We start from the raw sequence: 27,620 nt of genomic DNA on the forward strand, positions 1-27,620 counted from the left end.
GCAGGGTTTAGCTGACTTAGGATATGTTTCAGCACGCATCTGATTTTTTCCTTTAGCGTCCGAATGAAATGCTACGTTTTGAGCATCGCTTTGTATGGGGCTGAAACTTGAACACTTAGGGCAGTAGATCAGAAACACCTGAAAAGCTTCGAAATGTGGTGTTGGAGAAGGATGGAGAAGATCAATTGGACCGATTATATGAGAAATGAAGAAGTGTTAATTAGAGTCAGTGAGCAGAGGAATATCCTACACGAAATAAGAAAACGGAAGGCTAATTGGATTGGTCATGTTTTACGCAGAAACTGCCTTCTAAAAGAAGTTACTGAAGGAGAGATAGAGGGGCGGATAGAAATGATCAGAAGACGAGGAAGAAGACGTAAGAAGATGCTGGATGACCTTGGGGACAGAAGAGGATACTGTCATTTGCAGGAGAAAGCACTAGATCGCATCAAATGGAGGAACTGTTTTGGAAGAGACTGTGGACCTGTCGTCTTGACAGAAGTCCGAAGTGCACATATCGGTACATCGATAGGTGGTTTCGTCGTGGCCAAAGTACTCATATTCGGGCACACGGGTATATAAACGCTGCTAGCACAGGCGCACGTACACGCAGTTAGTAGGAACGCATGCACAATTCTACATAATTAAATACAGTAAAATTCAATGAACATATCTTTTGTGTTATTCTCTGCTTGATGTATATATAGCCTTCGCCCCCGCGTTATCTAACTGAATCTCTCCTTTGTATGGTACTCCTCGAAGCATTCGAGAATGCAGTATCACAGCATAACACTCCCTTTAAATTTTAAAATTATTTCGTCAGCAGCCAAATACTCCGAAGGAATAGAATAATTTTCGTATAAGTCATTTAGAGTTTCAAAAATAGTGGGAATTTCCCCTGCCAATGTGTTTTGATGTATTTGATATAGTACATCTGTTCATGCCAGAGACATTGAGGAGGATTCTTCCGGATAACCTGCTGCTTCTTCATGTTGCTATTGGCTAGCTCCATACAGCAGGATCGGACGAATTAGATGAAGAAGAAGAAATAGAAGAAGAATACGGTCCTGTATTCCTGCTGTATGTAATTTCTGTATGAAGCCTATTTCCAGGATTGTTTCATACGATTGGGCACTCAGCTGTTATGTATGGCCTGCTTTTTTTTAAGTTGGAGTGCTGTGAAGATGCGGTAAAGTTGTAAAGAAGGAGGCCATTCAGATCCACGAGAGGAAAGAGAGAAGATGGAATCCAGTTCGTCAAGTGGGGAGGTTGAACAGGAAATTAAAAAGAACAAGAATTTTGATTTTTGGGGAGTAAAAGTGTCATGTACGTGTTTCCACAATCAGGGCAAGCGGTGAAAACTGATAATTTAGAAATCTAGCGTGTAACCTGTGGCTTATCAACACGAACCCTGCTGGCAGCGTTAATACTTTCACAGATTAATGTGCATGGTTCTATCCTACATTGTGTATCTACGTGTGTAAATTATCCGTAAATTTTATTATACACTTTTTATTGATTTTGAAATCCGCAGCGGTGATAAATATAAGTAGGAAAGTAAAAGTTAATTTGTTGGCGAAAAATAACAGTTTTAACTGTCGAGAAAAAATTTTATTAACATTTTTTCCCCAAAACAAATTAATAACGTATTAGCAATACTCTTCAGGAGCGAATTCTGATTTCAGCAATAGCATTACAAGTCCAAACATTTCTGTGACTACATTTGCTGAAACTGAAACTTCACGATTCCCAGACAAATTTTCAATAACTAAGGTTGGTTCCTGTCGATTAAAGTCGTGTACATTGGCCCCGCCATACAGACACCGGCTTAGTTCCATAAAAGAAACAGTAATCGCTTATTTTAAAATCATCTTCAGTCATTTACTTTGAGATTTGAAGTTCTCGTGTCAGTCACTATGAAGACATGTGACACGATGCCGGACAGTAGAAAGTTACCGACGCTTCACAGAAACGTGCTAAATCCACATTAAAGTTTTAAGAGTAAGTCAGGTAAGTAGTAAAAGGATTGTTTGCCCTTTTCTATAACGTCGTTTACTCTTCAGCCCTGATGATAGTGGATAGTGTGTTCTTTCAGGTTGGTTATCAGCGACGCCATTTCAGCTACGTTTGTTTACTAAAGGGTTCTGACAGTGGTGTATAACACTCGGAATTACTGGGTTTTTCGCATTTGCCCATCGTTCGGTGTTCTAAAAACGCAATATTTCTGAAACTGGATCTGTTTCCGTCCTCCGATGAAGGCTTGAAAATTATCTACTCTGTCGTGTCCCTTAGAAAAAGCTAACCTCAATCACTGGACGATTGAAGTTAGCTTTTTCTGACGGGCCCAACTGGGTAGGTGACTTCCGCGACTTCACCTGAGGACGGTAACATGTCTGTTTTCCGAAATACGATATTGTGTTCTTTAGTGTCCTATAGAATACCGGACGATGGACAAGGTCCAATAACCCAGTACTTCCGAGTATATTTTGTATCACCGAATGACAAATGTGATGATTATGAATGATGGATTATGAAGATTGTGTCGTGGCATATTTCTATGATAAATAGGAAAGTTCTTTACCTTGTAATCTCTCTGACAAAAGCATCGAGGTTCCCGGATTAGAAGCCAGCGCATAACCTCCTGAGCTAAGGCCCAACTTCCTTCCTCGAATAACAGGGTGACAACTACAAATGCTAACTCAGGATAATCATTATACCTGCCGAGATTGTAACCAATTGCTTCCCTTTGTGAATTTGGAGTATTAACCGCAGTATAAAGCGATACCGTTCTCTTGCATGAAAGGAGTGAAGGTGTTAGGGACAGTTTGGATATTCTAGTGCCATTTGTTTCTCTCTCATAAGAAATATGTAGATCAGCAGGGCGACGTCGTTATTGAATTTAATGGGACAAGTTCAGCCCTGCCAGTATTATCCTCTGATTAATTAGAACTGCAGCAATACACACACGTATTGAACAAGGAAATTCTGTGTTGTAATTACAGCGGAATTAGTAGACGAAACGCATTCACGAGTAAAGCCCGCTGTTCCCTCCCTGGATTTAGAGCTCTTTGCCTCGGGTGTGCCTGGATCATATTGAAGCAAACAAGATAATTATTGAATCATATTGATACTCGTTCTTTATTGAAAATAATTAATAACTACCGAAGTCGTAGTCGAATGATTAGCATATCTGTTTCGTATCCTCGAAGCCCTGGCTTCAAATTTGAGTTCGGAGACAAGCCAGCATGCCTAAGACTGTGTGGTTGTATCAGTTCCACCAGCCAAATTTCGTGTTAGTACCCTAAACTAGGCTACGTTTGCTTCTTTCCACTTCCTTTTAAATCATATTCAATCGTCGTTCTATCATTCCACTCCATATATATAAACTCAGCAAGTGAATACGTCGTTAAATGATCGAAGGATACAAAAATTAATATTATGTAGAACAGCCTTGGCTCACTCTGCTATCCCATTTCCGTCCTCAACACAAAAATTGAGAAGGGTGGATACTGCCCGTTCTTCAGTGAGCAGCACAGCCTAGTCATTTGACAAAAGAAAAAAAATCATCGTTGGTTGTAAATATATTCAGTGAAATCATAAATCATTCAACTATATAAAAGAGTGAAGCAATTGGGGGGTGGGGGATCTGTGAAAAATCTTGCCAAAGATGGAAATTATTTTGTTCCAAGATTCCGCCTATTTATTGCGTTTCAGATCAGCTGGAAGTTAATACAAGGGATGTTTGAAAAACAAGCATGCGTATAAAATATAGTTTACCTTATTTACGGGAATAGCAGCTGTCACTGAAATGTATGAAGTAGTATCTGAAAGCCTGGTCATTGCACCCACAGCCGTTTCCTGTAATTGGTCAAGTTGTGACTGTATGAAACGTATCTTTGTTGATTGGTGATTGTCTGCAAAATTGTCACTGTGATTCTCTCTTACCAGTTTGAGAGGAAGAGAGGTTAGATATTGATGACAATGATTGTTTCAATAGCACATTTTGCCGAAAATATTTCTTCTAGATAGCAGCATTTTTTGTTATTCTATCAAATTCTTCCAGAACTTTTAGAATTTTTGAGGTTATGTGTTTTTTTATAAATCTCTTTTTCAACAGTTTCGCATTCACTTTTAAATTGGCTTTATACTCATAAATAAATAAATAACAACACGCTTCAATATAATGGATCAGTCCTTCATAGTTATTGTACCCATACATTAAACGAAACACGAAATACGCAGGTTGTTCGGCATATATCGATATGGAGCACTGCATTAGAGTCCACTGGACACTACCTGTCTGTCCAATATTACAAAAGGCTTTCAGCTTGTTCCCATATTTAAAGCAAGTACACCACTCGTGATGTTTCAGGCTGCCACTATGAGATTACAGTGCGATGTTTAGTACACCGGGCTGAAATTCTGTTAAGATTACAAGCTGTACAAGAATATTCAACTTGAAGAGTCCTTTCTTGTGGCATATGCTGTGAGAACCTCAAATCCTCACATATATTCAGTTTTGTTTACTTTCTATAAGAACGCGGTGTGTTAGATTTCGTTAAAGTGAAGGTAATTTTTTTGAAACATGCTTGTTACTTGCCATACTGAGCGGCCTCCGTAGTCTAGGGGTAACGTTCCCACCTCATGACTCAAGGCACGCGGGTTCAAACTGGGCGGAGGTCGTGGAATTTTTNCTTTTCATAGTGACTGCTGTACTTTCCAATAAGTCCTCCTTATAGGCGTAAACATTATTTACTTACGCATACACGTATTCTATGAAGAAACGGGACCACTTAGAAGACCAGACTACAAAGAAGCAGGATAATCTTTAAATGGACCATAAGAGGATGAGATAGAAGGTAGCAGACTGCATTCATATGATTCGTGATAGGGTCCACTTGCTGACTCATGTGATCACCATAATGAACCTTCGGATTGCTGGCCTCTCGCGAATGGCTCTGTTCCATGGAGTTATAAGGAGTATAAACAGAACCGCAGAAGGGGAACAACCACTTTAAAACGACAAGAAGACGCGGAAACGTGTATGGAACAGAGTGAAATATACACAAAACTTTACCACCGTCACTCACGACATCAAAAGAAAACAGAACATACTTTCGGGAGACCACCATGCAATATGTGCACATAATTAAAACACCGCAGACTCACTGAATACCCTCTGTTATCCCATACATCACCATAGACCGTCAGGGATTTTAATTTGATTTTAACTTTTCATATTTTAGCTTCTGAGTTATATAAGTTTTAGGCCGCGCCATAGCTCAAGCTGTTAGTCGCTGGGTTCCCACTGCGGCGGCCTGGGTTCGATTCCGGGTCTGATCAAGTGGGATTTGTAGTGGACGAAGTGGCGCTGGGGCGGGTTTTCTCCGAGTACTTCGGTTTTCCCTGCCAATCTTCAATCCATCAAATTCTCCATCATCATAATCACCCGCGGTAGGCTACAATAGGCCAATCAGTTGCCGCCGTGCCGAGTGGACCCAGTTGGACTCCACCTCCCACTAAGCGAACAAAAAAAAAATATACAGCAGAATGCAAAAATAAAGATTATAAGGAAGAAGCATTCAGGGGAAAGTTGGCGTCACAATTCCAGTTGAATTCCATGCAATACATACCTATGGTTCATATAAATCTGTGAGTCATGCCTTAAAAGGTCATCCAGACGCTGTAATTAATGAATTCAAACGGAAAATAACATAATTTCACGTCTCCATTTTATCTGTTTATGCGTATTCCAAATGCTTAATTCACCGAAGGGAATCATTAGAAATGGATTACTGTAAAGAAGGTTTTTCTGGGGTATGACACCATATAGTCTGGTAATTCGTCACCGACCTTCAGAAGGAATATGCTCCCTCACTCTCAGGATAGAAGAGTCTTAAAATTACTACCGTGAAGATGAAAAGAGCAGGTTCCTCTGAAACGTTGATAGCGGCCTACCTGACTACAAGGTGACACATCTTAGAGGAAAATCAGTGCCTTGAGAATCATACATCTTACAAGTATTACAACCTCCCCGACTTCAGTTCGGATTCGCCAATACGCAGGGTCACAATACACCCGGCTCAGCCCACGGAGTTTGAGTACTTATTTGTAAAACATTTTGTACTTGTCAGCCCACATTTTTGCCGCTGCATTTCAAGCGAGTATGTAACAGTAGGAAATAGTTTTGTTCAAAGTTTTACATAGAAGTTAATGAGTTTTATTGCCTGAAGTTGGTATTACTGCATTCCGCTTTCGTCGTCTTGTTCGCGTTTTGCGGTTTCGGAGAATATTAGAGCAGAGTTTGGTGTTATTTTTACCAGGAACATTATACAACTGTAAAATATTGGTTAATAAGCTATATAAAAATAAGAAAGTGCTTACAATATTCGCTTCATCTTTTAACAAAACCCACAATAACCGATGTGAAGCTTTCACAGCAGCTGTATGCAGTGTCAGTATTGAGTCAGCTTCTATCATCAGGAGTAGTTGTGATTACAGTTGCATTCTCTCGTTGTATTTATACCAGTGGACAGACAGAGGCAGTTTCAGAAAGGCCGACTACTAACTCATCATTAACACGGCGGATGTCCCAAGAAGATTTCATTGTCCACATCACTACTTTTCCAAATACGATGATCATTATTATTATTCTGACTTGTTGGCAGAAAGGGAGTTTTAACACTGATTTTTTTTCCATGTTTTTGAGTCCTCTTATAAAGTTATATTTCATAAAATATGGAAACTCGTTGCTATTTTCATAAAAGACAGTTGAATCTTTCTTGTATACCAGTCAGTCGAGCACAAAACTTCCCATCCCATTTCCACCATACACATGTGTCTTCTTCTTCAAGCCTGTGTCTCCATTAAGGCTTTCCGGCCAACATTTAAGCATTTCTCATTACTTTCATGCATGCTACATGTCTTGGCGATTTTATCACTTTAATAACATAACATTATGTGAAGGTTTGAGATTATGAAGTTTCATTATTACATTATCTTTATTCGCTTCCTATGCCCTCCATTCTCCACTTGGGTAAGCTAAATTTAGGAAATTTCTCTCGTTTTTCTAACAGTGACCGTTAAAAGAAACCAGACTTTTCTTTGAAAATATTCATACCAGTGTTAAGGTGCCTTTATTTATAGTCGCCTGTGTTTGCAGTGAAAAAGTTTCTTACATTTTCAACTTATGTCCTTTTAGATTTGGTGGTGGAGCCAAGGAATCGGCCTTGTAGCCCCCTCAACCCCAACCCACCTTCAACGTAGCCTCGGGTCTGCTGTCACTACCAAATTTCATTACAATGTTTAATCAAAACTTCTATATACAGTTCATTATTCAATTTCTTTCAGTAGACATCCAGGCTGGACACCATTACTCGGGCTCTGAATAAAACGTATGCTTGAAACCGACCTACCAGGTCTTCGGTCTTGTAAGTCTCATCCTTTCTCTCTTCGAGAGGAAAATTCTTTCCACCTGCTGGGAGTGGAAGTCTGTTTGTTCACCCCATATCCAGTCCCTACAGACTGAGCTATTCCGTCCAATTCGTATGCTGGAAACCGTTTGAGCCCAAAGGTTAGTGTTTTAACAAAGTGAAAGAACACAGTTGACAAAGCTGTCTAGGACTCAGTGCAGACCGTCTGAAAAGAAGCTGAAGGTTTTGAGTCGCCTGAGAGACTGCTGGTTGCAGTCAGAGCTCCAGTCTCAATCTCTGTGACTGCTCCATCTCGGAGCAGTACTCCCGACATGTAGAAAGTCCCTACTCTCTGAAATTTACGAGCTAGTAGTTACAAAATTTGGAATGAGCTCGATTTCTGTCTTAAGGTGATCAGGATATCAAGTATTAAATTTTAATTTAAGAAAGCGAAAATATTGTTCCTCTTAAATGAAATTTGGCTATTCTGAGATGTAAACGTGTGTAGGTGTGTAACAAGTTCTTGATGTTTGGTACTGTATAAGAATTCCCAGACAGATTGATTGATAGATTGATTTATTGACTGAACAATCGATAGATCGATTGCTGATCGGCAGAGTGTTATTTCGATCACACTGTCTGCCTCCCAAAATTATGTACGGCGTGTGTGTCTTTTCCATCAGCTCTACATGATATTGCAGTCGTAATATTGAGGTGGGTTAAATGAATTAACTTGGCTCTCAGAAGGGTCCAGTGTCGCATTTTGTGAACGCTCTAACAGCCCCCGGAAATTTACTTGCATGCTGAGTAGTTACCAAATTTTCATGCCATGGAGTTCAGTCAAGTGTTAAGTTTGCTGATCAGATGTTAGTTATTTGTTTCTTTTTTGTGTATTGGTTTGTTAGATAGAAAAGTTTTGTCGTCTGGGATATAGTTCCACGTATTCCTTTGAAAGTCAACCGACGTTTAGGAGGAACAAAAACACCTCCATTTTCAGGGTCGAAGAATGAGGCAAGGAAGAAATCAGCATGAAGTAGGTAGCTTACTCTTCAACCCTGAAAATGGAAGCGATATGTTCCTCGTAAACGTTGGCTGACTTTCTACGGACTACACGGCTTTATATCCCAGAAGATAACACTCTTCTTAACCACCGCTGAGACAACCTAAAATCCTAAGCAGTTTGTTAGTTTGCTAGTTATGAACAAAATACCAATGAATCTCTTTCTAGTAGGTTCTAAAGGGTTCTGACGATGGTGGATTCTAGGTAATAGAGGGCACGACGTTTCGCAAACTGGATCTCTTTCCGTCTTTCTTTCTCACCTGAAGACGGAAACAGATCCAGTTTCCGAAACGTCGTGCCCTCTAATACCTAGAATTCCAGACGATGGAAAAAGTCTAAAAACCCAGTAATTCTCTGAATCTGTTTCTAGTTATAACTCACAGTATTAAAGGTCTAATTCTTCGAGGTGATAAGTGAGTTGCGCCAATGGCAAGGCTTGAAATAATTGTTTTAACGTCTCTAGACAGAAAGGACCCCAAACGAAACCAATTAACTAATCAAATAAGTGAATGGACCCGAATATGAGACATTGTTATTTCACGTTGAGGAAAACATGTTCTATTCACAAGCAATGAAATATGTCATATTGATATGCCTGTGGGTTGTGGCATTAACCCAGAATATCGGAACGATGAATTTATTTTGTTTGGAGATGTAAATGCAAACACGGGGATTATTTTCATTCTGAGTGATAATGATAATGATAATTAAAGTATATACAAGCACAATTATAATTTTGTATATTCAGATTTTAAGGTAGGACATTAAATGATAAGCGATTCATAATAAGGAATTTCCAGAAACACGTGTTTCCAGTATCTTTACGAATGAGAACTGGTTTCATACTTGGCTTCGTGTGCTTGAAGATGTATTAGCTATCTTTCTGTTATAAAATTTGCTCTGTTATTCTATACACTATGAAGTATTACACAAGACAGTATGTGAATCTTAGAAAAATTTATAAACAAAGAGTGATGAATACACTGTTCAACAATTCTCGTAATGATGAAAATGGAACGCAATCATAACCGTATCTTATGCTCCTCTATATTTTCTGTAGCAATATATCTACCATTCTCAATAGTCATTACTTTTATATGCACAATTAACCTAACTCACATTTCGTACAGTAACAGACAAACGCATTTACGGCTTCTATTTTAAAAATTAATTTCGTACAACGGAACATATTTATTTGCACAGATTTTCTGAAACTGACAGAAACCGGACAGTGAAATTGTAATGCTGTACGTGTCTGGAAAATGTTGCGTTTCTTACAATTCCTACCACAAAGGCGTATAACAACAAATACAAAACCATGTTATCTTTTTCGTTATGGTCGATGTCGGCCATGCAAACTATTTTTCGAGGTGGCGTTCACTAAAGTGTGAATCAATACTATGCACTGTATCTGGTGTTAATCAGTCTCCAGCACTGGCACCAGGCCATGCCATTATCACTCAGAATGAAAATAACCCCCGTGTTTGCATTTACACCCCTAAAACAAAATAAATTCATCGTTCCGATATTCTGGGTTAATGCCACAACCCACAGGCATATCAATATGACATATTTCATTGCTTGTGAATAGAACAAGTTTTCCTCAACGTGAAATAACAATGTCTGATATTCGGGTCCATTCACTTATTTGCTTAGTTAATTGGTTTCGTTTGGGGTCCTTTCTGTCTAGAGACGTTAAAACAATTATTTCAAGCCTTGCCATTGGCGCAACTCACTTATGACCTCGAAGAATTAGACCTTTAATACTGTGAGTTATAACTAGAAACAGGTTCAGAGAATTACTGGGTTTTTAGACTTCTTCCATCGTCTGGAATTCTAGGTAATTTAGGGCATGACGTTTCGGAAAGTGGACCTGTTTCCGTCTTCGGGTGAGAAAGGAATGTCATACATATACGTGCTTGATAATTATTCAAAGTTATTTATCTGTATTTTAGTCAGATTGGCTAAATATAAGCACCTCAAGGATCGTTACATTTTACCTACGACAAAATTTCCACGTCGCATAAAAGCTTCGGCATTTCAAAACTTTACTCCTCAGAGACCTGAATCTAAACTTCTATTCTGCTAGACAGTTACTAACTTGGCAACTTAATTGACATAAGCAAATAAATGTGGCGTCAGGTGGCACGCTCTCGCGGCATACTTAGCGAAATATTTCTGTATATAATATATGGTTCCAGAGAAACGCTGCTAGTGAGCTACTTATATCCAGTTGCCTGTCCGCTGATTCAACTACAAACGTCAGTATTTTAAATTCTAATTAAAATATTTTCGTGGAACACTGTATGAAATTATGCACATATGTTTTCTGAAATTTATACGTTTCAAGCTTCCTGTGTTTAACATACTGTCACGTGTATTAGTGACTAAAGACACGTAGTTGGATTGGTGAGTCAATTTATTGGATATTCACTAGTCTTAACTGCAAATAATTATCACACCTTTGCTGATTCACACATTTAGAATCACTCTACACTAATATTCTCAGTATATTTCCACTAGTTTTCCACTATCCGTTTCCTGGTAATGGATTTGTAACACAGGAACCTTAAACTCCGCGGCCTGTAGTCCGCAAACGAACTATACCGACTGAGCGACCGCCGCTTGTCAGCGAAGTTAATGCCAGCTTTCCGTTGCGCTGACCACGCGGCACCCTCTATCCGCTAAAGTTGACAGAGCTATAAAAGTCTCACTAAATTACACACTACAGAGCATATAACCTCACCATGACTTCTATTTCTTCCGGCCACACAATCGAAGACGCTAGACAGAAGAGGGCATGGCTGCTGCACTTCATGCAGTGCATAAAGGAGAAATGTACGACTTCCGCTGCAACATATGGTGTTCCGACAGCTAGTTTTAGGTGGAATTTTAAAATGTCTAGAGAGCTGAATATTTGTGCATGATTTTCTACTTACAAATTGATGTGACGTCAGATAAAAAAAACGCTTTATTTTTGCCACCAGTATTTGCGTGATAAAGGTAAAATTATCCCCCTAACAGCCCGTGAAGATCCATAAAAGTGTGAGAGGTCTAGGCTCACACATTTTCTCTAGACAATCGGCTCACAGATGGCGGTAAGTTTGTCAGCCTTACGCACCGGCCGCCCTTTAAGCCCCAGGAAGTTTCCTGGTACTCATTTCTCTTAGAGGCTGAGTCGATCCTAAGGCCATAGTGCGGCTGGAAGGATTAGGTAAATTGAAAAATACAATGACCTCATCGGGACTAGAAACCGCGATCTTCCGGCTTGTAGCTTAGTGCCTCAACCAACTACGCTACTGTATACCTCATTTTGCGCGAAAATAATAAATAATTTTCAGCGGAACTCTGCCCTTCGATGTGTAATTCTTAAGATCTGTGATCGTAAACCAATCCAATTCATTTGTGTTACACAAGATGCGTAAATACGAATAAGGTACATTTTTACCCTGACGCTGAACATCAGTGTCCGTGTCGAAATTTGAGAGGTAGCGCCTCCGCTTCCTACCAATCCGACCTGGGTTCAGTATCTGAATTTCTTGCTCAGAGGCAAACTTTAGTGGAAGTTCTCTTTCGGAAACCTAGCATCCTTCGGCATTCATTTCACCTACTTCTTCATAAGTATGACCGAAATCGAGGCCAGATAATGTCAGCAGTTGATAATAAGCCGTAAACACAAAGGTTTTACATACGTAATACGTTGATTCTCTGTTTCTTTACACGATATTCGAATACGTGGAAGTAGATTGGTAAATGCCGCCAGTAACCCATAGCTACAGCATCTGCAGAAGTATCTTACTAAATCTGATATGATGACATTCAGTCATAATATCATCCGGTACAGAGAATTGACTTACGATTATCGCCAGGCGAATAATAGCTCTTATATATATTTAAACGAAACGCAAAAATGGATCAAATGAACAGTCTCGAAAACTTCGTAAAAGCAAGGAATTTCAGTCTACTAACCAAGGAAGTAATATCACGGATTCAACCATGTGCAAGTTGCGATGTTTCAGAACTCCTAAAAGAATATCGTGAGGAAAAATTACGTTACAAAGCATTTACAACCTTCTTGAATCAGGGTTGTCCACTGCCTCAACCCAACTTCGCGTAGCTAAAGTATTCTCCTCAGAAGGCATGGTATGCTTTATGAATGCATCCGGTGTCTGTGTTCCACTATGTACTTCCCCGAAAAGAATGAATACTGAGTTACTCTATTGCTGCCCATCAAGGATCGTTAGAAATGTCCATGACACAAACCACGTAACAACAGAAGTTTTATGCTTTATCTTAAATATTTCCTTGAGCAACGAAGCAGTCTGTGCACATTCTCAAGGCGTATAAAGAATTTCACGTTTCTACACCTGCGATCGACTTCTGTCGTGAAATTAGATTAGTCATGTTTGGATTTCTCCCTAGTACTTCGCACTTGAAGCGCTTGACATATCTTTCTTCGATAAGTTTTACAATAGGACTGTGACGCTATCATGGTGTCTGATACAGGTAAATGTATCGCGGAAAGACAAATAGGAATTATGTTCTATGAAGCATACCTAGAACCCGCAACAGCAGGGAACGGTGTCGTGGAATTCCGAGCTTGTTTTCGAAGTAAGACTTTTTGCGTTTTATCTGTAAAAGGAGTAAATGCAGGCGATAGAATCACCAGCAAGGTATGATGACTCAATATCACAAGATACACAATCGAGTCATGACCCAGCACTGGCACCAGCGGCTGCAAGTGAGCGAAATGGCACTCCGTGAAAAATGCAGTCGCTTCCAGAATCTGAGTCGCTTCCAGAATCTGAGTGATCATCGAAAAACAATTGCAGCTCCAATGACGTGATGACGAATTCTCCAGCGAAGCGTGCTCTGGAAGAAAGACAGAAAAAAGGACAAAAGAAGAGTAGAGATGATGGGAGAGAGATTCAGATGAAATGAAACGAGAGAAGTATTTTCCAACCGTCCTGCAGACTGACCGAGACCAGTGTACGACATGTATGCAACGAGATGTGTGATATCTGGACAGAGTGTTCCATTTGCAAAGAGTGGCAGGATCAAGTTTATTTCAGCTTTGAAGATATGGGTCTCTCTAAGTACAATGAGTTCCTGTACATGTACATTCTTACGTCAGTAACTAAATTTCCTGAAAAAAAAAAGAGTTTTATACTGCAACCTTCCTGCACCATTTAAGTTAGCCGTTGCCGCAATTTTGGATTTCACTGGGTTCAGTAGGTGTGATGAAAAGTTGGACATATAGGACGGTTTCCGACTAGCTATTTTTTAACTTATAAGGTAAGGCCGAAAAGTAATTCCAATTATTTATTTGGCGCCAATGGTATTCCAGGGTAGGGGGACTCTAAAATAATTTTGTAAAGGTAAGGTAAAGCTATAACAGGCCGTAACGACCCATAGGGTTGTCAAACGTCGAGGCTCCCACATTTTCTAGACAGTCGACTGACGTATGACGGTGAGATTGTCAGCCTTAAGCGCCGGCCGTTCTTTACCCCCAGGAAGATTCCTGGTGCGCATTTCTGCTAGAGGCTAAATCGGCCACGGGACAGTAGTGTGGCTGGAAAGATTAGTTTAATTGAAAAATGCAATGACCTCATCGGGAATGCACCCGTGACCTTCCGGTTTGAATCGTAGTGCCTGAATCAAGTACGCTACCGCCTGCCTCAAAATGATTTGTATTTGACCTAATTTTGCAGGTGGCTTTGGTGTGTTAGCTCAGGGAAGGCAGGAATATTAGCAGGCTACGGCTCAGAATGACCAGTAGGTACACACACACGTGGCGGTTCTTCACTCAGAAGACCAAGGATCATTCCGCTTGGCTCTTTATTACTACATTTCCGTGGTTGAGCAACACAGTAGTTCACTCCTTCTGCAAAGTTGGGAAGACTTAAATTCACTTTCAGCATTTCTAAAAGGCAGTTTGTTATGATTTACTGGAATTGCCAATAACGATTTCTGTGAAATTAATAAGCCAGTTATTGTTCCGAAAGACGAATTGGTTACGAAGTTGAATATTCAGAATTTGTGGTCGTATAGCACTCAGGCAAGTCGAATACGATCACTGAAATTTACAGAATGTTTAAGTCAAGCGTCTCTGCAAGAAAAGACTCTCGTAATTTTCACGAACTTTAACTAAGGGNTCCACGTGAGCAGTGGCGCAGGTCATAGAAACATCCCCCCCCTTAAAAATTGCGACTTCTGCCAGCAACAAGAAAGAATTTCAAAAGGAACGCCGACCACGTATCCTAGTTTCTTTGTGAAGCCCTCTGTTTTGCAAACAAATCAAAGCTTATCCTAAGTTTGGCCTAAGTTAAAGAATCCGACTAGATCGCCCGAGCTAATTCGGTGATTGACACTCTAATTTAATTAATTCCAAAACATGTAATTAATTTAATTCGCTTTAAGGCAATTAAAGATACCAAATGTTCAATCGAATTTGGAAGACTGCAGTACTAATAATATTTGTGCTTTTTTCGGTAATTTTTTTTAGCAACGTCATATCATGCTATTTCCCCATATGCGTATCTTAACAAATATGGAATGTTCGCGCACTTCAATTTAATTGTCTCTAGAATTATCAGACTGATGTAAGAACTACCGTATTTACGCATGTATATGTCGCACATTTTTTGCCAAAAATTCAAGAGGAAAACTGGGGTGCGGCTTATATTCGAAATATTCGAAATCACACTTCATTTAAAAAAATTATATTCGGAATATTTCGGAATAATTTCTACTCCTGAAATAATATTCCAAGAAAATTATTTTTTCTATACTTTCTGTCCGAAAATTGTGCTGCGGCCTATACACGCATAAATACGGTATTTGTTTTAAGACAATTTATTTTCCTTTATACTTTTCATTTCCTATAATTTACTGCTCGCAGTACGTGTATATCTTTGTGTAAACTGATCGTAAAAACAAAAATTGACGTTATTTTACAGTTATGCTTAATATTATTCAGTCTCACATTTAATTGAACACAATTTAAATATTTCCAGACACTTGTTGATATGGACATTTTTCCTTGTTTTGGCTTGTGAAACTCGTGCTGAAATTTGTCCGTGCCTTTCCTTTACATTGTCTATAATTATTAATGTAATGCATGTTGGAATTTAAGCAGAAATTTGTTTGAAACAGTGTTAACCGAAAATGCCTAACATCAGTTACTTGAAAAGTTTTTGAAAGAGAGCTACATTTATTCTAAGGTACTCAGCTCCGCAGAATAATTTAGCCGTCCACAGCTTCATTATAGAAGAAAAGAGCAACAAGTTCCTCCTAATTGTTTGTACCTGTTCACCAGACTACACGGTGTCAAATCGCAGAGTGTTCATCTTCTGGTAGTCTGTAGTCTGGCAAATCGTTTACAACGTTTCGGAAGAATCTGCAATCCTCATCTACAGGATACTAGGGAGAGGCAGCAGATTCCTCCGAAACACCGATAAATTTCTACCAGACCACATGATGTCACACCCTTGAAGACAGTAACGAAATTTCATATCATCGCCCGTGAGGACCTCTCATCCAATGAATCTGTAGTTCTGTTTTTATTTGTGTCGTTTGCTCGACGAACGTCCGCCTAGTGCGTACACTGTTACGAAATTACACGCAAATATTGTTTCAGATATTCCCATGGCGAGACTGCAGCTCGGCTCGTCTCTCAACCCCGAGACAATTCGGGAAGGTACCGATGTGTACTTCGACTGCCTGATTCAAGCGCGACCGTCGGTTTATAAAGTGGAGTGGCGGCATAATGTGAGTATGTCAAGATTTTGCTAACTAGATCCATGGAATTCTGTCATTGAGAAGCTCAGTTACTCGAGAAATTCCAAGAAATTTACAGAACCCGATGGATCATTACCGTATTTACAAGAGCCCGCTACTGGTCCCTCTCCTAAGTCAGATCAATCCAGTCCACTCTCTCCCATCTTGTTACTTAAATATCCAATTTAGTACGGTCCTTAGATCTACGCCGATATCCGCCTAATTGCCTTTTTCATTCATACTTACCTGCCAGAGCTTTGTATGTGTGTCACTTAATTTTACGCATGCTGCATGCATTGAGCAACTCGGCCTCGTGTGTTTGATCATTCTAATAATGTTTGGCGAGGAGCACAATTTACGCAACTTGTCCTGTAATAATCATAGGTTTCTGGTTCACTTCCACGCATGTCCAGTTTGACCTCCCACTGTATATAATATGCGTTTTGATAGTTCTCTCGCTGTTGTTTTCAGTGTCCCTCTCTCATAGAGACTCTTTGCATTTCACGTGATAAATCTCAGATGCACTTTCCATTGCTCGGTTGGTCGCAAAGACTGAGTGCGTTGTATTGCAATACAACGCACGCAGTCACAAGGGAAGGACACAACACAGGACACAATATACACAAGAATATAGGAAGAGTACTCCCATAGGAGAGGATTGACGTAACTCGCAAATTTGAAGTGCCACGTATAGATGATAAATCTTGAAAAGTTTTAATATATAAATTTTATTATTATACATGACATATTTACATTTTAATCATTTTGTAAAGGAGACATGATGGCATACAGTGCAATGGTCTGACGTAAATAAAACCACACCTGAAGATGGCACATTAGTGCCGAAACATGTAGTGAAGAGAAAGGTGAAATTGTGTGCACTGGTAAGACGGTTGGTACAAATACACACCATGAACGTTATACAGGACGTTTAAAATGGTAGAGTTGGCCCCGTACCTAATTAAGTATCAGGCCTTGAAGGTGTATGGGGGGGTGGAGGTAAATCTCCATGCATTATTACGCTCAGCACTAGATGTAAGTTAGTAGTCAGCTTCACGCCATGGCCGCTGAACCTCCGGTACCGATTACATATGAAACTGAATTGGGCCAGGGATCAGTCTGGAAAACGCACTTCGAATCCTCATTCTTCCAGCTTGTAACTTAGTCAATGTATTGACTGATTTATACCAGCTTCCATACTCCACTGTATTGTGACATGTTAACGCATTGCCAGGCGACGTATTGATAAACACCCCNAACGCACTTCGAATCCTCATTCTTCCAGCTTGTAACCTAGTCAATGTATTGACTGATTTATACCAGCTTCCATACTCTACTATACTGTGACATGTTAACGCATTGCCAGGCGACGTATCGATAAACACCCCACGATACGCGCATGCAACTATAGGACGAATGTTTATACCTAGTTGCTACGCAACAGTCAGCGCGCCAATGGACTTGAGAGATAACTATCACGTGACTTGTTTTCTGTGTGGACTGCGCTACGCGACAGTAGAACTGTGTTTTCTACGTTGTCTATACCGCGCCTATATCACACGGGTCCGCTTGCAGCTAAAGAAGAGTTCAGGAGAGTTCAGCAGTTGAAAGTACAATGACGAGAATGGAGCGTGAAATGTGAAGATTTGTTGAGTACAGATTAGGACAGAGGAGTACGGAGTGATTGAAGACGAAATAAGAAGACTTCATTGTGATTTGAAATTATAGTTTCTGTGTTGAGTTCCGTTGCCAGGAGACGAATAGTGAACACAGAATCCTAGTGTGTGTGTGTGCAGCGGTGAACTGGAAAGTGTGTACATCAGCGATACCGCTGTATTAATTGTAATTGAGAGAGAGTGTATGCGAAGTGCTAATAAATCCAATCATTTGAACTAGAACCCTTTATTTTCGTCACGCATACCACCCAATACATGACAATATCATAAATTGTTTATATCCATCAGACAGCAAGAAACAAAGGTAAGAAGGGATAGTCCTAACGTCTTTGCTTCTTATAGGACACGGGCAGAAGTTACTCTCAGAAATGTCACACGAAATTTCACACGTAATTTAATTTGTGGTGGGAGTCGTGTGATTGTGAACTGTGTACATCATTTTCCTGTCGTTATTCCCTTCTTCAGTTTACGCCTGCAGCATGCACATCCTGAACAGACTACACAGTGTCCTGCGGAGCCCTTGAGCTAGGCGAAAGATTTCCTGGAAGTCTGTGGATATCTTGTCTGATTACGAATTGGAAACCGTATTTACGAAACACTCTCCGATAAAAGAAACTAAAGAAATTGCTTAAATTATGTTACGCAAACCAAACAATTCACGGTCAACGTCAGATCACTTTGGCCTTCCACGTGTTCTGTTATACTTTCATTTCAGATTTCCATAAACGTGTTCCACATCGTTTAATGTTTAATACGGGTATAAAGGTTCGGCCACACAGAGCGCTACGCTATGTTCGCTATGTACGCTACGTACGCTGTGTACACTCTGCGACGCAGCTAACATAGGGAACATAGCGTACGTAGCGTATGGAAGTCTGTGTGGCCAGTCATATTGGCAACAAAGGGAGATATTTTTCTGTTCGTATAGCGAACATAGCGAACATAGCTTACGTAGCGTGCGTCGCGTACGTAGCGCTCTGTGTGGCCGAACCTTAAGCGTCGTATTGGACTTGCGATGCGTCAGGTTTTATTCCATGCTAAAAGAGCTGCACAGCAAAGCAAACTGTGCTACAGAATAGAACACGTAAATATTAGACGAAGATGTGTCCGGTAGCCCATGTCTCAGTGTACTGTGTTCTGGAAAGCAGGCGAACAGATAACATTCAGTGATGATAGTAAATAAATGAAGCGGTCTTGAGTGGGGCTGTGCAGCGTAAGACAGGGCAAGGTCATGTCTAGCCGCGCAATCAATCATGATCACATGCCGCGTCCGTGTCACGTGGCGACGGCACCTGACGCGCAATAAATTGGAAGCTGATAAATACAAGGGCCGGTTGGACGTCAGATTGGCAGTTCATTTCAGGAAGCTTTGTTTTTAAAGAAATTTTCCGATTTTAACAAGTTTCTGGAATGATTGCTTTCAGCAGAATTAGAGCAAGTTTCATTGTATTGCTCCTATAGGGCTGATTAGTTGACTGTATTGATTAATAATAACAACTGCCGACCTATAAAATCGAAATTAAAGTGTGTAAAGTGTACTCCAATGGAGTGCATATACTTTCGAAATGCCTTCTTTGCAGCTGGTAATAGAAATTTCTTCTTAATATAAAAACATAGTCATGCCTACATGGGACTGCCGAACTGGAGGCTGAACTTGAAATTCAGAACTGGAAAGAGATCAACAAACTTACCGATGGAACTTGATTCACCTTTTAAAATAAGAGTGAATAGGTCACCCTACGGGTAACAACCTGGACTTGTATGAAGTATTCGATTTGTATCTTGGTCGACACATCGACTATCCTGACTGAGGGTTTCTGCGTGTGTGTGTGTGTGTGTGTGTGTGTGTGTGTGCGTGTGTTTTTTTACATCCAGACAGATAATATCTTAGTCAGACTACTACTGCTTCCTTGGAAATCTTTCCCAATTCACTATGCATTTGTCAAGCTACCATTTAAAGATCTATATTCTGCGATATTAAAGTTTCTTAAAGTAATGTACAAAATAATTTAAAAGCATCGACGCTATGGGCTCGGATAATAATTATTAGTCATTTCTCGTGTGTTTTCTGTATTTTCCGGTCTCCTGTAGTTTTGTAAATGGCACACAAACTTTTTTCCTTAAGTGTAAAAATGATAATATTTATAGAGTAAAATTTTCTGAAGTTTAAACCGAATAATAGTCATAATATAACATGTATTTTATTGAAGTATTCATCACACCAGAATTTTTTTTGATAAAAGTCGAAGAATAAATTCTGTAATTGAATTATTTTACGAAAGAGCTGCAAGATAATATTTTCTTAATTTTAGAGTTTCGATTGAAGTTTGGTTTAACGTTGGGACTATTATATTGAATCGATGTGAGCAAAAAATAAAGTCTATCGCTAACATATAGGCTAATTTAGCACAAGCTTCTCTGCCCTGTGTTAACGAACTACTGATCAGCAGTTTGGCTGTGTGAGAACAGGTCCTTTTAAATCAGTTTTTCTCTAAGAACCGCCACATAATATCGTGGGGATGGAACCTCACTCTACATATGCGATACCAATATTAAACTTTATTTAAGTTAATTCTCTAACTTCAGGTTCACAATATGCGAAGAGGCACATAAAAGCTAACGGATCGTGATATGTTCATGTCATCTTCTTCATGCAGCGAATACATAGAAGCCATACTTATAAATTTCTAATTATTTCACTTACATGTTTCATTTTTAGAGCTTATAACTTGCTGACTTTTTTTCACGAAAGCCACTCAGAGAACACACACGAAAATCGACGTGAACTGTCGGAAGCTCCAGCGAGGTTAGGCAACCTGGAAAGTAGAAATTACATTGAATTTCACATTTCCGAGAGGAAAGTTTGTTTCTGACACACCCTTTCATCCCCTGTTACATCCTGTACACCCTTTCAAGAAAGTGGGAATTACCATCCTTCCACTTCTTAGCTCAAGGGTGCTTCTGACAGGAATAGACGCCGGAAAGGGGTTGTGGTGCGATGGGCATATAGCAAACTTCGTTGCCGAACCCTCCCATGGAAGGATACAATTTAACAGAGTAACATTATATGAAATTGCATTCCAAAAGTTCCTGAAAAGAAATGATGGTGTGCGTATTGGTTTCTGCCTGAAAGTTATACGTGCTAGTAACATTAATTATTGATTTCCAGAACTTTACATTAAGAAAGTTTGATATTGTGTATTTGCTACAGATAGAGTATAAAATATGGGTTTGTGTAGGCCACAACGCCTCTGAAGGCAAGATATGAAAGGTAGATTGCTGTTTCGTACATTGGCTTCGAGCAATCTGTCTTTAGTGGTAACTCGTATGATCTGTATCCGGGAGATGCTCCGCCCGAATTTCGGCTGGTACACCGACTGGGATTTTTTCACCAGTCATTCCAGGCAAGAGCCAAAACCGAGTCTCTGAACATTCTTTCCAGTAAACGATTTACTATCTAATAATTCGACGCTACATAGTCTGGGTTACTCAGAGCGCCGTCAAATAACTTACACGTAAATATATAAATCGCTCAAACTGCATAACCATCTAGATTCTAAATGGTTCTGGCGATGGTGGATAACATACAAAAATTACTGGGTTCCTGAACTTTTTCTGTCATTCGGAATTCTAGGAAATAGAAAACACGACGTTTTTCTGCCTCCTTTTCTATCCTCATTCCACGCATGTGCGTGCTCTATCACAATTTTTATTTTATGGTTTCTTGTTATCTCCCACTAAACTAGTTTAATCTTATATGTTGAAATAGCTGAGTAAATCTGACAGGAGTTGTCCAGTGATTGAGAATAGCTGTCTTTAAGGGACCCAACTGAGTAGGTGTCTTCCTTCCTCACCTGAAGACGGAAAGAGATCCAGTTTCCGAGACGTCGTTTTTTTCTCTTTCCTAGAATTCTGGACGATGGAAAAAGTAAAAAAAAAAAAAAAAACAGCAATTCTCTGTACATAACCATCTGCCTGTCAGTCTGCCTATCTACCCAATTCGCCACCTACTTAACAGTCTGCGGACCATGCATCACCATTTTTCTGCCTTATCATCTTTATATCTGCCCACCTGTGTATAAATACACTTTAATTATGATGTCTGACGTTGTTATCATGCTTGTTCCGTGGTTTCTGCTACAAGCTACTTATTTGCTTAATTGCTTGTTTGTTTAATTAGGTATTTTCTTGATTATTAATTTATTTCTTTACTTAATTAATTTTTACGTTCTTAATTGCATATTTACCGACGTACTTAGTTTTTTAATTAATTGACTATTTACTTCCTTATTTCTACACTTACATATTTACTTACTTGCTTATTTACATCCTTATTTATCAACTTTCTTAGTTCCATATACACTTATTTATCTACATAACTAATTAACGGATTATTACTCGCTTGATTACTTATGTGCTTTATACCCACATGCTTGCTTATTTACTTACCTATTTAATTCAATATTTACTTGCATACCAGTATTTACTTCCTTAAGCACCTACTTACTTGCCTCTTCATATGCTGACTTTCATATGTATTTATTTCTTTATTTAATTACTCAATTATTGCCTCCCATAACTAGTTTTACTTACGTTGTACGTACTTATGTACTTGCTGTCTTGTCGGCATTGATCATGTATGCTGTATACTTGCAGTATTGGAGTTCCAGACCCTCTGCAACGGTCCATGTTCTGATTGCATAATGTTTTGGTGCAGGGCCGGATGCTCAACCACAACGTGGGGCAAGGAATCATAATCAGCAACCAGAGTCTGGTGCTGCAGGGTGTGAGTAGGGCTAGCGCCGGTAACTACACCTGTGTGGGCCACAACACAGAAGGTGACGGGGAAAGCAACTACTTCTATCTCAACGTCATGTGTGAGTTACAATGTGCAGTCAACAAATGACCCAGTCATGGATTCTAAGATAGCTAACGAAATATCGTAGGTTAATGAATATCAGTTCATATTAGGAGGGTCGAATTTTCGAATTTTCATTGATTTTGATGATTATTCTGACTGAAGTCTTCCCGTTTTCCTCAGATTATTGTTGTAAATCCTGAGAAATGTTCACAGTAGTCCACGAATGCTTCTTCCCATATCCTTCGTAATTCATTCTATCTTTTGATGCTTTGTAGCTGCCACAGTTCACAAAACAATATTTAAATAAATTAAGAATATTAACTCCTAGCTCTCTAGGAAGTTTCATGATGACAGAAAACATTCAGTCAGAGGAATATTTTATTCAGTACGTTTTATCTTCATCATTACACTCTTATTAATTACTGGATTAACAAGCCATCCAGTGTAACAATAATGTATAATGGATTAGATCAAGTTAAATGTAGTCTCATATGCGTAGGCCTCTTTGGGACCATCTTCAGAACCATGACAATAATAGGATATTTATTAGCTTTACACTTGTAGAATACACGAAACAAACAAAACAACATCCGCTGCTAGGCAACAGATCCTTAATAATCACATACGCAGCCGTTACTGAGTAAAGTCTTCGCAAACAAACAGGTTCCCACAGCGAGTCCAGCGAAACAGTAGAGGAATTGTTGGAAACAATGTTTCCAACGCAGTGCGCGCCAAGGTGTTATCAGTGGGTCAAGTTTTGAGTTTAATTCAGTTGTAAGAGTCTGTGAAGAGAAGACTTATTCGATGCCAGCGTACAACAAAGTGAGAGTAGAAGCTGAATAATCTCCACTGTTAGAAACCGTTACCAGGGAACGACTGGTGAAGACACAGCAGACTAAAAAGCCTTAGCATCTGCGGTAGTGATTTGTAAAGTGTGGATATATCGACAGCGTTACAATGTTATAATTACTTGTAGTTACGATCTGTAAGTGGTCCATAAATTAAGTCTCCATTCCAGTTCCCGTCTTAGTCACACCCATACACGTGGAAATGCCTTAAAGCATATTTCACATATTCAGTCTGATTAAAATCTGTTTAAATGAAACCTGCAGTAAATTTCGTATATGTAAACAATTGGTTGTTACGTTTCCTAAATGTTCTATAACAAGGAGATGCTTTATCGCCATTGCTTTTCACATTTTCCTTAGAATATGCCATCAGGAAGGCCCAGACAACCGGTTGGGACTGAAATTAAATGGAACGTGTCAACTTCTGATCTATGCTAATGATGTAAATATGTTGGGAGATAATATAGATACCATAAAGGAAAACACGGAAACTCTAATTAAACTCAGAGAAAACTAAGTACGAGGAGGATTCTTACTTTATTGACCGGTTCCACAGCTAGCGCTTCACGGCGACCGGTGCGCCGATTGCTGAAAAGCGCTTACGAATTTTGCCGATGAATCAGCATGATGGATGGCCGATAACGTTTGGAACGAAGGGAAATAACTAACTTGTGGACGCTTGACGACATTATGTTTCACGGCGAGCAGCGCGACTCATGCGTGGGAGTTTGTTTATGATTTGTCAGCAGTAGGCAACGGTTATCAGCTCAATTACCCGTCTGTTCTCAGTTACAGTTAGGTAGCAGTGTGGTACGTCACTGTGCGGTATATCTTAGAGGAGTGTGTCTTTCTGTATGACACTTATATGAAATACTATCTGCTAGAAAGTGTCAGCGAAAATGTATACGTAAATTTCGTGATGAAATAGCTCCTAGCAGACAAACAATTCACAATTTAGAACAGCGGGACATGAGACAAAAACATAAACGCCTAGTGCTTACCGAGGAGTGGTTAGATAATACAGGGGCCAGACTTCGACACACACCTAGTAAATCACTGAAATATCCAGCTAAAGAGACTGGAGTGTCAATATCTAGAGCAAAAACGGTAACACACTTCGAGGTTTTTCATCAGTTGACATTTCACCACGTTTGAAACGGGAGAACCATTCGTAAATTTGTGTTTTACTAATGGCGGCTTTTAGGCTGTTTGTAGCATAACAACCATTTCTGCTACTGTTTTCCCCAGAAGGAAACAAAATTTCACAGCAGCACGCTGCTCCTGCGAATCAGTTATTAAAAAACAGACGAATTATAAAAAAGTTACCTGGAAAAAATCACCAAACACAAAAGCAAACTTCTCTGACGACACCAGCCGGCATACTGATTCAGGAAGGTGCTGCAAACAACCACCTAGCGGCGGAAGCCTGTATTACAAGCGCCCAGGTTTCTTTTGGGCCCCCCTTCGTACATTCCATGTACCGAGAAAGATCTAATGAACTATATATTTAGTGTAAAAAAGTTCAGTATATACTTTTCATATAAAATTTGTAACCCATATTTGAAGATGTACAAGTGTAACGTTACTTTCCTTTTATTGTCGTGCCTCTGAGGATGGATGAATCTTGTTTTGAGGATCCTATTGATTCGCATGCTGCTGAGACTTCCCATTATTTAGAATTATTTATTTATTTAGCCTTTTAAACACAGTCTGTATTTCGCCCATGTGTTTATAGAACAGGGTGTTGAGGAGAATATGTGGAACGAAGAGGTATTATAACCGCTCACTTCCCTTTGTGCCCTTTTTACGTTGTGCGCCACTCCACCACCGCTCACTTCTGTGGGTTCTTTTTGGTAGTCGGTGGAGTTGAGTTCCTATCCCAGGGTCTTATAAGGGTCTGGCTCGGACAGGGCAGGAAGAACACTTCACTACAATCACCCACCTTTCGACGGTTGCACTTAGTAGTCCTTTAATACCTTCCGGCTTTCTGAATACAACTGAATTTCTTACTACTGTTCCTTTGTACTGTACTTATACTAGTAGTAGTAGTAAATTTAGTGTCCGACTTTGCCGAAAGTAGTGTCAAGACTCCCCGAGGTGGAATGCCCTCTCTCTGAATTCTGAGGTCCACGAACCCCAGACTCCAAGAGAAATCCACTCCTCCACTTCTGCCATTGGTTAATTTTTCAAACTAGGAGGTTCCCTAAATTTTGAATTCCCAATCATGTTGCTCTGCTATGTGATTCTGGCAGATGCTGACCTGACGCTAAGGATGACAGCCCCCTGATGCATTACGGTCAGGGTGTGAGGCTCCGGCCGTCCCACTTCTAAGTTATCGCTGTCCCAAGCTGTCAGCTCTCATTTTCTCAAAGCCTTTCCGACGTTGCTGAAACTGCCAGAATTCCAGGAAAGTACCAGATGTTACTTCCTGTTCACATAGCAAAACTTGAACTATGTCCCTTCCGCGTGTCCCTTCTGCCGGATCTCTTTGTTTGTAATATTGTTATCTTAATCTAATACATGTTTAATTTATGCACAACAGTTCTCCAATCAAAATGGACGGTTACAGTATGAAGTGACAGGAGGTTGGAGAAAACTGCATAATGAGGAGCTTCATAATTTGTACTCTTCTCCAAGTTTAATTAGAATAATCAAGTCAAGGAGGATGAGGTGGCAGGGCATGTAGCACGAATGAGGAAGGTGAGGAATGCATATAGGATATTTGTGGGAAAACCAGAAGGAAGGAGACCACTGGGAAGACCAAGGCGTAGATGGGTGAACAATATTAGAATGGATCTTAAAGAGATAGGGTGGGATGGTATGGATTGGATTGATCTGGCTCAGGATAGGGACCAGTGGAGGGCTCTTGTGAACACGGTAATGAACCTTTGGGTTCCATAAAATGCTGGGAAATTCTTGAGTAGCTGCAGATTTGGCTTCTCCTCAAGAAGGGCTCAGCTCCATGAGTAAGTAGGTAAGTATATGTGTGTTCACAAAATCGTTTAATTCTCAAAACCAACAGCATTCACCAGTTGGTCTTCGTAATGGAGGTACAGTATTTCCTTTGAAATAGTGATTAAAATTTAAATATTGTTTAGATTAAAGCTTTGCCTCGAAACATCAAACACACGCTTGTAAGAGTGACCTCAGGGGACCTTTGTGTTCTTCATTTCCCCTACTACTAGGTAGAAGTCAGTACGTATCTGTTAAATTCTGCAGTCGGCTGTCTCAACGCCAGTTTCCTTCGTTCTTCTCTGTCTTCTTCCAGCAGAAGTTTCAGGTTCTCAGATGTTCTAACGAGACAATTTTGCACTTTATCATACATCAACAAAAGGCTAAATTAATTTCTTAAAAATATTAGTAAAAAATAAAGAGATCTGTAACCGGTCGCCCAGGTTCCAAATGAATTTAATTTGATTTTACTAATTTTAAGAATACAGGGCAGTAACACGGGACACGTGAAAAAAAAACTCTCGTAGGGGAAAGAGGCAGTAATTCTTAGCAAGTATCTAATTATCAATACTTACTTACTCATGGAGCTGAGCCCTTCTGGAGGAGCCGCCAATTCTGCAGCTACTCAAGACTTTCCCGGCATTTTATGGAATCCGAAGGTTCATTGCCGTGTTCACAAGAGCCATCCACTGGTCCCTATCATGAACCAGATCAATCCAATCCACACCATCCCATCCTATCACTTTGACATCCATTTTAATATTGTCCACCCACCTACGCCTTGGTCTTCCCAGTGGTCTCTTTCCTTCTGGCTTTCCCACCAATATCCTATACACATTCCTCGTCTCCCCCATTCCTGCTACATGCCCTGCCCACCTCATCCTCCTTGACTTGATCATTCTAATTATACTTGGAGAAGAGTACAAGTTATGAAGCTCCTCATTATGTAGTTTTCTCCAACCTCCTGTCACTTCATCTCTCTTCGGTTCAAATATTCTCCTCAACGCCCTGTTCTCAAACACCCTCACTCTA

The 27,620-nt window shown here is 39.8% G+C and overlaps 1 protein-coding gene across 5 annotated transcripts in view; it reads left to right on the plus strand.

Moving 5' to 3' along the window:
* Positions 1–27,620, plus strand: part of LOC111864651 (synaptogenesis protein syg-2) — a 1,101,357-nt gene that overhangs the window by 1,043,696 nt on the left and 30,041 nt on the right. For all 5 annotated transcript variants that reach the window (XM_023852046.2, XM_023852043.2, XM_023852044.2 and 2 more), the window contains 2 exons: positions 16,112–16,242; positions 22,645–22,804. In XM_023852046.2, coding sequence (XP_023707814.1) covers positions 16,112–16,242; positions 22,645–22,804 — 291 coding nt within the window. The remainder of the gene's footprint in view (positions 1–16,111; positions 16,243–22,644; positions 22,805–27,620) is intronic.

This window comes from Cryptotermes secundus, unplaced genomic scaffold, assembly GCF_002891405.2.
Source record: "Cryptotermes secundus unplaced genomic scaffold, Csec_1.0 scaffold186, whole genome shotgun sequence".
Classification (NCBI taxonomy): domain Eukaryota; kingdom Metazoa; phylum Arthropoda; class Insecta; order Blattodea; family Kalotermitidae; genus Cryptotermes; species Cryptotermes secundus.